General features: G+C 57.2%; 1 protein-coding gene across 3 annotated transcripts; it reads right to left on the bottom strand.

The window, feature by feature from the left end:
• Positions 1-3,348: 3,348 nt before the first annotated feature.
• On the bottom strand, positions 3,349-9,854 carry LOC122680763 (PILR alpha associated neural protein). 3 transcript variants are annotated; one of them, XM_043882435.1, is made up of 6 exons: positions 9,655-9,854; positions 7,469-7,525; positions 6,754-7,265; positions 5,900-5,981; positions 4,873-5,094; positions 3,349-4,591 (listed from the first exon to the last, which is right to left on the bottom strand). In XM_043882435.1, the coding sequence occupies exons 2-6, from the start codon at positions 7,483-7,485 to the stop codon at positions 4,570-4,572; spliced, it is 855 nt and encodes a 284-aa protein (XP_043738370.1). In that variant the 5' UTR covers positions 7,486-7,525; positions 9,655-9,854; the 3' UTR covers positions 3,349-4,569. The 3 variants fall into 3 exon arrangements, with proteins under 3 accessions (XP_043738370.1, XP_043738372.1, XP_043738371.1); XM_043882437.1 differs by lacking the exon at positions 9,655-9,854 and adding an exon at positions 9,179-9,461; XM_043882436.1 differs by lacking the exon at positions 9,655-9,854 and adding an exon at positions 7,601-7,753.
• Between the last annotated feature and the right edge of the window lie 375 nt (positions 9,855-10,229).

A 10,229-nucleotide genomic window follows, 5' to 3' on the forward strand; every position in this document is an offset into this window, starting at 1 on the left:
CAAATCCCTCTGGGCTCAGCTCTATTTTGAGTGAAACAGAATCAAAGTGCCTCCTATTAGCAGTAATAGTTCCTTGCCTAGAGATCAAAATAACCTGTATAGGAATAACTATAATGCCAAATTTTACAGAAAATGAAACTAAGATTGTAAAAAGACTTTTGATTTTTCCCAAGGTCACAGCAAGGAAGTAGCAAAAGACACCTAAAAATAAAAATTTCAATTAAATATTTAAAGAGAAGATACATATTTTTGGCTTGTTAACTGTATCTTTTTAAAAGTGTCTGCTCTCTTAGAGGGAGACTCACAGGCTTGGAAAACTGAACTCATGGTTGCCAGGGGAAGGGATAGTTAGGGACTTTAGGAAGGTCATGCACTCACTGCTATATTCAAAATGGATAACCAACAAAAACTTACTGTATAGTTCATGGAACTCAATGTCATGTGCCAGCCTGGATGGGAAGGGGGTTTGAGGGAGAATGGATCCATGTATATGTATGGCTGACTCCCTTCACTGGTCACCTGAAACTATTCCAACATTGTTAATCAGCCATACCCCAATATAAAATGTTTTTGGTGTTAAAAAAAATTAAAATTTTTTTAGAGTGCTCTCTTTATCACATTTTGGGACTCTCTAATCAGCCTGAGTTAAGCCAGGAGCAACAGTTGGCAGAATAAGGGTCTGAAAGGTGCAGATATGAACAGACCTAGTTGCTCTATGGGTTAGAGATGGATGATTTTAGAAACCTTGACTTTGGGGACTGAGAGAAAAGCGGGAGCAAAATGGCAGTAGTCACTGTAAGTCCCGGTTCTCCTGTTCTTTTCCTGTTTGCAATAACTGGTACCCGTTTGGGCCTCAGTGTCTCCAACTGTCAGCCCTGCTCCTCCTGCCCTTGGTATAAGAAGCAAGTTTTAAGTGCTTTGAACTCCTTAGAGAAAAGCTTTAGAAAGAAATGTGGGGCGTAGGGGGAGGAGGGCTGTTAATTTTAGCCTGGGGTTTTCCAGCTGGCACAGTGTTTCCATCTTGAATCACTTCCACACCCTGAGCTCTGCCTGGGAGATCCCTCCTCCTGGGGGCTTCCCCACTCCCTGGTTTGGTCTGAGCCACAATGGTAAGCATTCCAGAAAAAATGCTTAAGAGAAGTCTGGCTTAGTCATTTGATGAACAGCTCAGGAGGCAAAGGAAGCATAGAGATGAGAGATACTCGTCCCAGTAGGTACTGATGTGTGGGCTCCATGAACCAAAGGGGTAGTGTGGCCACTCTGTGTTTTTGGTCTGTGACTGAGCAGTGACTCTCTGCCATTTGCAGCCCTCCAGGACCTTCCCAGGCCCCACAGTTTCAGTTTCAACTCTACAAGAGATAAAGTTAGGATTTTCTCCAGGGCTTCTTCCCAGTTAGCTTGGTAATGGGATATAGTTTGGGAATCATTCCTTAAGACAGGAATCCCTGGTGGCTCAGATGGTAGAGAATCTGCCTGCAGTGCAGGAGACCCAGGTTCCATCCCTGGGTCAGGAGGATCCTCAGGTTGGGAAGATCCCCTGGAGAAGGGCATGGCAACCCACTCTGGTATTCTTGCCTGGAAAATTCCATGGACAGAGGAGCCTGGTGGGCTACAGTCCATGGGGTTGCAAAGAGTCAGACATGACTGAGCCACTGGCATTCCTTAAGACAACTCAGGAGATTGAGACATCTTTCTCCTCTGTCCTTCCCCCACCATCTGACATTCCCTAGGGAAGGAGGGCATTTAGGGAGAAAGAACAGGTTAAGGATTTCCTGTGTCTCGCTGGTGTGTTTTAATTTATTTAAATTTAGAGAAACAGCAGTCTAATCAGGCGGTAATTAATTCACTCTTCATTAGGGGCCTTTATGCATGCCTTCTGCATATGGATGAGCCTCGGGGTCACACTGTCCCTCTGAAGAGGAAGGTGGTAAGAGACAAGTGCTGTCCAGGCACTTCAGCTCTTCCCCTTCAGTGCCTCCTCTTCCCCCAACCCTGACCTAACAGGGACTAGATTCCTTTGGGGAAGAGAAAGGTTCATGAGGCTTCCTCTCCCTTCCTCCTTCTCCCCTCCTCCCCCATTCCTTGGGTCCCTCCCTCGCTGCCCCAGCCCATCCCAGCAGCACCTTTTCCTGCATTTCAGGTCCCATCCAGCCCTGTCCCATTAACCAGCTGCAGGCTGGGGTCTCTTCAGGTCCCACTGGATTGACTCTGAGCTCCCTCAGCAGTGTGTTTGCTTCGAACCTCTGCTTTTAGTTGGTTCATCACTCCTTGGCCTGGCTCTGCTGCCTCTTTCTCTTAGGGAGTCTGATGCCCTGAATCCACATACTGCTCTGGTCCTGAGAAATACACTCCCTCCTCCCCTCTCACCGTTGTGTGCCGCGTAGACTCAGCCACACCTCACTGGCGTTACACACTAAAGCTCCCCAACCCCTAAAACGCACCTATGGCCACATACACACTCCTGATTCTAGCTGCAAAAGTAAATACACAAAGGCCAACAGAGGCCAGGGCAGTCCCCACTTACCTGTGACTGTCTCCTCTCCTCCCTGGAGCTCCCCCATTTCCAGGGAGCAAGTGGGGCGCAGATGGGGGTGGGGGGAGAAATAGGACCTGGATGGTTACCATGGCAACAAAGCCTAGCAACAATTGAGAGGCTGCTGTGTGGGCTTTTGCAGGGCTGTTACAAGAGCCAAACCTAGAATTGGGGGCTCAGAGGTGACTGATCCCATCTGGGCAGCCTGTGTTCCCTCCTTCAAATACACCCCTCGATGCCTCCCCCACACCCCAGCAGTGCCTCTTCAAGAGGGCAGAGCAGGAAAAGCTAATGAGAGTTAACCACAGGGCTTCTGGGGGACAGCTGTGGGTGGGGGCAGGTTAGGGAGCAAGGCTGAAAAGAAAGCAAGCAGGGCAGCCAGCTTCTCTCCTGCGGCTCCCTCGTCTTGCTTCCATTGCTCCATTTTTTCTTCTCCTTTTGCCCTTCACCCTCCACCTGCCTTATCAGCTCTCCTCTTCCTTTTCTGGCTGGCACCATCGCCTGAGCTGCTACAGAAGTGTCCCCTTGCTCCGGCCTCCTTTCTCATGGTCTCTCTTGACCTTCGCTGGTAATTAACTAGCCACTCTTCCAGTTTGCTCCAGCTGCTCCTCATCAGGTCTGCTCCCGTCAGTGTCTCTTCCTTCAGCTCCATCCCAGATCAAAGCCCCCAAACCCCAACTCGGGGTCAGAGCAGGCCAGGTCACTCGGGTCTGGAGAGTCACCCCTCCATCCTCCTTTTCCTCCCTCTTGGCTGCCCATTGCCTTTCCTCCTTTCCTCTCTGCAGGGCTCATGAGGCAGAACCAGGGGACTCAGGTATCTTGCAAAGGCTTTATTTGAAAATTTTGAAACTTACATCCCACAAGAATTCAAGATTATCACCACAAGAAGAAAGAGATAATACAAAAATATATATCACAGCATAGGAGCCAGGTTAAGAGAGGAAAGAAGGAAGGAAGGTGGGAAAGCCATGAGAAGTTGGGACAAACCTGAGGGGTGGAGGGAACAAAAGGCAGGAGAGCTGGAGGAACCAAGGAGGGAGGGAGGGGCAGGTTGGGAGGCAGAGCTCCCCGATGGCCTTAAACCAGCTGGCCCCGGTCCCTGGCAGCCTAGGTGGAATTAGGGAGGCCCTCAGGGGGACTGGGAATTGGAGGACTTGATTGGGGGGGACGGTGGGGAGGAAAGGGGGCTCTGAGTTCCAGAGTGACACGCACAGACAGCCAGGACAGACAAGACGAGACAGAAGGACTTGGGAGGCAGGGGAGGGCAAATGGGGGCCCCTTTCTCCTGCAGTGCAGCAGGAGGCTCCCCAAAAGCCATCTTCCAGACAACAGAATTTAGCAGTGGGGCTAGGGAGGAGTTTTGGGGGCCTCATGACTCCCCATTTCCACAAGGGAGTCCTTAGAGTGGGATGGGGGACATGGTAAAACCCACGACATGGAGTGGGGTGGGACCGGGACAGATGGGGACCCAAAGAGTCCCCAGCTCATCTCCCACCCCGCTCCGGGGCAGCATGCAGGGGACATAGAAACTCCACCCGTGGGTGTTCACGAAGTGGAGTGTGAGCACGACATTTACACCACCACCACGAGGGGCCGGGAAATGCACATGAGAGGTACACCCACTGACCGCAGAGTGATGGGCCGAGCGCAGGACGAGGGAGGAGAGGAAGTAAGAATCCAGGAAGTGAAAAGTGTGAGACAAAAGGGAGGACACGGGGGATCCTCAGAGGGGGGATGTGGGTGGGGAGACTGGCTGTACAAGAGCGTGAGTGTGCGATGGCCTGAGAGGGGAGAGGTGAGTGTGCAAGGCTTGTGTGAGTGTGCCAGGGTGGGGACGGGGGGCCAGAAGCCACAGATAAGTGAGGCCCCCACCTCAAGGAGGGTGAGCAGCTGGGCTTGCCTGTGGGCCAGCGAGTGTTCCCGAGGTGTGAGCCCAGGCAGAGCTGCAGCGCCCACAGCCGCTGTGCCCTCAGCAGGATGGGGGCTATGCCGGGCCCTTGGCCCCCTGCCTGGAGGTGCCCCAACCGTGGGGGACATCACAGATTCACCAGGGGAATCCTAAGGGGAAAAGGGAAAGGGCACAGTCAGGAACCAAGGGGCAAGCCAGAATCAGGAGGGCAGTTCAAGAAATAAAAGGGATGGAGGTTAAGAGGGCAAGGTGGAGTGAAACAGCAGCATAAGAACAGGACATAGATCTACAGGGAAACGTGTGGGACCCCCCAGACAGCAGAGGTCCAGTCTCCTGGGGGTGGGTCAGTGTGCCTCCTCTCCACCCACCCGGCGGGGAGCGCCCCACCCACAGCCCCTACCCACCTCCCTGCCCACTGCCCTGCCCTCACCGGTTCAGCTGGAAGGCTGGTGCCCCCTTGGGCTGGGGCATCCCGGGCCGGGGTCCCCCTCGGGGTTCCTCGTGGTCAGGAGTGGGAGTGGGCGAATCTCCGAAGGCCCCCAGCACAGTGACCCCGGCTGGGGACAGGTCAGTCAGGGGCTGCTGGCTCTCCTCTTGCCTCAGGGCCCCTTGCTGCCCCGAGGGCCTGCGCCGTTTCTGACTGCGGTCCCAGCTGGCAGTCCCCGGAAGGAGAGAGGTTCTCACCCATTCAAGAAGTCCCCAGCCTGGGCCCCCTCAGGCGCTTGTCACCCCCCAGCCTCCCCCAGGCACCCACAGCATCCGACAGCAGAGAAACCAGCCTCTAACTGTTCCCTAAGCCCCAGATCCTGAGACCCTGTCTACAAAACCACTTCCTGTCCCCGCGCCCCTGGGGGGCTTGGGAATCTAAACCACCCTCCCACCTGGTCCAGAGCCACAGAATGAACACCCCCTCCCCATGGACACACAGAGTCCCCCACATCTGCCCCTCCCCCACGCATACCCAGAGAGCCATTTCTCTCCTCGGCAGGTACCTGGCAGGTTTAGCTCTAGTTCAAAGTCAGCTGATGACCTGGACACCTGAGTCTAATGAGTCTTGCAGTAAAGTGTGAAGGACTGAGTGAGCTGCTATTAAGTTCATGCAAAAAGCTGGGATTTTCTCCCTCTTCCCCTTAAGGCGGCCTTAAGAAGGGCCCTGCAGAATGGGTCTTGGAGGAAATGGGAAAAAGGGATGGCTACCCTAGACCCCCCAACTTGTGCTCACAGTGATCTCCCTACCTCTCCCACTCTCCTTGTATTTCCCCAGCAGGAACCTGAGCTCATTTCTCACAGCTTCTGTTGCCCAGATCCTTCCTACCTTTCCCCAAGGTCTTGCCTTAATCCATCACTTCCTATTCCACCCCCAGCCAAACTGCCACCCAGGCTCCTTCCAGCCAAAGGAGCCATCCTTCCATCCTTCCATTCATGGGGATGTCAGCATCCACTTCCTGCTGGCTTACCAGAACTTGAAGATGATGCCGGTGGCCACGAGGACAATGATGATGGAGATGGTAATTGTGACATAGAGCTGAGGGTCCACACCTGCTTGGGGGCAGGGAGAAAGTCTTAGGGAGGCAGGCCTGGGGCCGGGGGAGCCAAGCGGGATTGGGGGTGGGGTTAGGCTGTAGGTTCAGGAAGCTTGAGCGGTGTTGTCATTGGAAGCCACATCATCCAACTCTTTTTCTGCTTCTTTAGAGCCTCCCTGCTTTATTTTTATCATCAGCTTTCCCCAGAGTTTTCAGCTCTTTCCCTCCCAAATCTTTTTTTCTCCACTTCCCCAAATCTCCTGTATATATGGCATGAGAAGGAGTTCCAAGGTCAGAAAGAGCCTTTCAGAACCTCTCTCTCTCTGCACAGAAACTAGCGGGTGGAAATGTCCATCTCTGCCCTGGCCCCGCCCCCAAACCACTGGCCCTCTGTCTGCGCGCCCTGAGTAGAGGTGTCATCCTGAAGGGCCCTCCTCTGCCTGGACTACTCCCACTGTTTCCAGGGTACAGCTCAAATGTCAATTCTTGGAAGGTGTTCTGATCCCCGGGCAGAAGTAGTCTCCCCCTTCTCTTTGCCTAAAAACATGCTGTGCACACCTCTATTAAGTGTGTGTTACTGTTGCCTCATCCCTGAGGGTTTACGCGTCTGTCTTCCCCAGTGGACCTGAGCTCCTCTGGGGCTCAGACACATCTTCCTCTCGGCCTCCTGTGCTAGCCCAGGGCCCGGCACACTTGTGGAAGCAGCTGACACACAGGACCCCTGTTGCTGCCCTGAGAGTCTTCAACCAGTGCCCCGTCCATATCCCTTCCCAGCCTCTCCCACTCACCTTCACCACGGCCCCCAAACAGGAAGGGCCTCAGGGTGGCAGGTGCTTCTCCAAGGATGAGCCCATCTCCATCAGCCCTCATGGAGTCTGAGTTGGGGTGTGGGGTAGCCAGCCCGTGGGGGGCTGCAAAACCATAGTCCAGGGGCAGAAATCCAGGATTGGCAGAGTTGGGGTCCCCCCCATCCTCTCGAGACACCGTAGGGCCCCACACAATAGCCCAGGGGTACTGGGATGAGGGTGGACCCTCCTCAAAGCCTGATGGGGTGGCTGGGGGTGCGGTGCCCGGGAGGACTTGCCGACGTGATCTCAGGACCCGAGGGGATCGGCTTGGTGGAGGTGCCCGCTCCCACACACACACGTGGCGTGGTGCTGAGGGGCCTCCCCGGGCACAGGGGGGCCGGGCTGGGGCTGGTGGGGTTCGAGGGGAGGAGGAGGAACCTTGAGCAGGCGGTGGGAGGGGCAGCAACAGCAGTGACCAGAGAGAGAGGAGATGGGACAGCAGCAATGCAGGCCTGCGGAAAGGGAGAGAGAGCGATGAGTCCGAGGCCATCTTGGGCTGCCTCCTTCCTCTGTGCAAAAAGTGGCCTTGGGAAGACATGTCTCACTTCCCATCTTCCAAGGGTCGAGCCCTCAGGATGGAAAGCCCTGGGTGGGCCTAGGAGGGAAAGGGTCAAAACCCTAGGGAAAGTGGCCTCTAAGCTTCCTTCAAACTTACCGCATCCTGGACTCCATGTCCGAGATCCTCAGCAGTGACTCAGATTTTCAGCCTTTACTGAGAGAGAGAGGGGTTGTCACATCCCAAGCTTGCTCTGAGGACCTCCCCGGCTCATCCATCCTCCCCATTCACCTCCATCTCCCCTCCCAGCTGCAGCTGCCATCTATGCTGCCACCACTCAGGACCCTCAGTTTTCTAGCACTGTCCTGCGGAGGGGAGAGGAAACTCCCAGACCAGTCCCCTGTCTAGCCCTCAGTCCCTATCTGCAACTTCCAAGGTCCCTGTTACTTCCCCACCCCAGGGTCTACTCTTCTCTGGCTTCCTTCCTTCTCACTTCCTCTGCCCACAGCTCCTAGCTTTTCTTGGATCTTAATTTAGAGCCAAGAACCTTGTGATTCCTTGAGCACCTACCACGAGGGAGGGCGTCTGAGAGGGGGAGGGAAGAGGAAGTCAATCGGATTGAGTGTGTGAACGTGTGGGGCTGCACAGAGGGGAGCATCCCAGACTGCCCACCCCACTTGTCCTCCGAGGCTTTTCTCTGGGGAGTGAATGGCCCCAGGAATCTGCATCTTCAGGAGCAGAGGAAACGGAGATGAAGGGATGGAAGGAAAGAGATGAGAAAGGGAGAGGTGGGTGGGAGAAAACCACAGAATGTAATTTTTGCTCAGTGTTCAGTCATCCAAACGCATAGGTGCCCTCTGAGAAAAAGTGGAGTTGGGGAGAAGCTGGACCCTCAAATGTCGCTCTCCGGGGTAAAGAGTCTGGGAGAATCATCGGGATGGAGGGTTCTGAGAGAGGAGGACACGTTCTCAGAGTAGAGGGTGGCAGACCCAGGGGGAGGCAGCAGGCTCCCCAGTGAATGAGGATGTGACATTCAGTGTCCTCTGGTTTCTGGGTCCAGATCTGGACATGAAGCGCTCTCAGAGAATAACAGGGAGTAAGGTGGGAGAGTCTGGGGAAGGGACTGGGAAAGTGGGCTGTGGAGAGAGCTGTGAAGAGTGACGGGCTGAGAGATGGAAGGCTGGTGAGGCGTGAGAAAGGAGGAGAAAGGTGAAGAGGCAGACGGTGAGGGGGGCTGGTCCCTGAAAGAATGGACTGGGGTGGGGGGCGCCCACAAAAGATGGACAGCTGTAGGATGCTGAGCATAAGAGGAAGGTCAGGGAGGGAAACTGAGAGGGTTCCGGGGTCGCAGGAGCCGGGGAGAAGGAGGAAAGAAAGGTCCAGGCAGGACGGGAAGTGGAGACCGCGGAAGGAGAGGGGAGAAGAGGGACGGAGGAGACCAGGGATGGGGAGGATGAAAGGGGGGAGGAGACGACAAGGTACCGAGGACAGAATGAGACAAGGAAGGGACTGGGGAACAGCAAAGATGGAGGAGTTGGAAATTGTTTCTTCCAACGTAAAGAGACACGGAGCTACGGAGAGAGGCAGGGAAGGGGGCCTGGTGGGAAGACACGAGAGGAAGCCAGGAAGAGAGCGAGGCTGCGGGGACCGAGGCAGGAGTGGAAGCCGGTGGAGCGGAGAGGGGTTCCCAGGGACAGCTGTGGCCAGCTGACGCCGGGACCCACTCGCCTCTCCTGCCTGTGTATCCCCCCGCCCCAATCAACGTCAACTCCAGTCCCCGGACCCCGCACCCCTTAGTCACCCCCTCCAGGAAGCCCGCAGTCGCCCGGCTGGCGCGCCACCCCCACCCTCCCCTCGCTCCTCACCGACCTGTTGTGCGCAGGAGACGAGCTGGGGGTGGGGCGGGAGTCTGGGGCTGGGGGAGCCGGGCCCATCCCCAGCGCGGCCGCGAGCCCACCCTTCCCGAAGGCCCGCGCTCCCTGGACCCCGCTGGAAAACGATGAGTGGGGGTGGGGGGGGGGTGTGGAAACGAGGACCAGGAGGTAGGCGAAGGGGCTCCGTGGGAGGGAGCGCCGAGAGCAGAAAAGGAAGCCGAGGCAGGAGGATGCGAGGGGCCGAGCCAAAGGCGGGATACAGGCAGCCGCCGGGACCGCTGCGCAGGAGGGCAGGACGGAGTCCGGACCCGCGGTGGGATGCGGGGCGCGGCGGACGAGGCGAGCTTCTGGGCTGGAGGCTCGAGTCGGGCGGGGGGCCGCGCCGGGAGGGTTAGGGGGCGAAGGGCGCGGAGTCGGGGAGGGCAGGGCCGGGCTCCCTCGGGTGGGGGCGTGGGGGGCCCTCACGCTCACCTGCATGCCTGGCGCGGCGGCGCGACGGCTGCGGGCGCTCGGGGCTGCGCCGGCCTGGGGGGTCGCGGGAACGCGTGGGGCACGGGGCATGGTCGGGGGCTTCTGCGGGCAACGGGGTGCAGGAGAGGGTGGGGGGCGAGCGCCCGGGGCGCGGGGCGGCGGCGGCGGCGGCGACGGCGGCGGCGGGAGATGCTCGGCTCGGCTCGGCTCGGCTCGGGCTGCGCTCGGCTCGGCTGGGCTCGGCGCGGAAGCTCGGAGCGCGCGGTCCCCGCCTCTCCTCCTCCCCCCGCTCGGTTTAACCCTCCCACTGCCGCGCCTCGGGAGTCGCGCTCGGCCGCGTCCCAGGTGGAGGGTGGGAGAGGGCAGCGTAGGGTGAGCGACCGTCCGATTCCCCAGGTTCCGGGGGCGGGATTCTCCACCCTCACCCCAACTCCGTGGACACCGTGGTTGCCCCAGTGAGTTTCTGAGATTCTGAGTCACCCGAAGCTCTGGGTTCCCTACTCTGTTTCGCCTCTGCTGGGGGATGAGGTGGGGTGAGGGTGGGAGTGATGTCCTCGCACCATCCTCGGATCATC

The sequence above is a fragment of the Cervus elaphus genome, chromosome 22 (genome assembly GCF_910594005.1).
Source record: "Cervus elaphus chromosome 22, mCerEla1.1, whole genome shotgun sequence".
In the NCBI taxonomy this organism is placed as follows: Eukaryota; Metazoa; Chordata; class Mammalia; order Artiodactyla; family Cervidae; genus Cervus; species Cervus elaphus.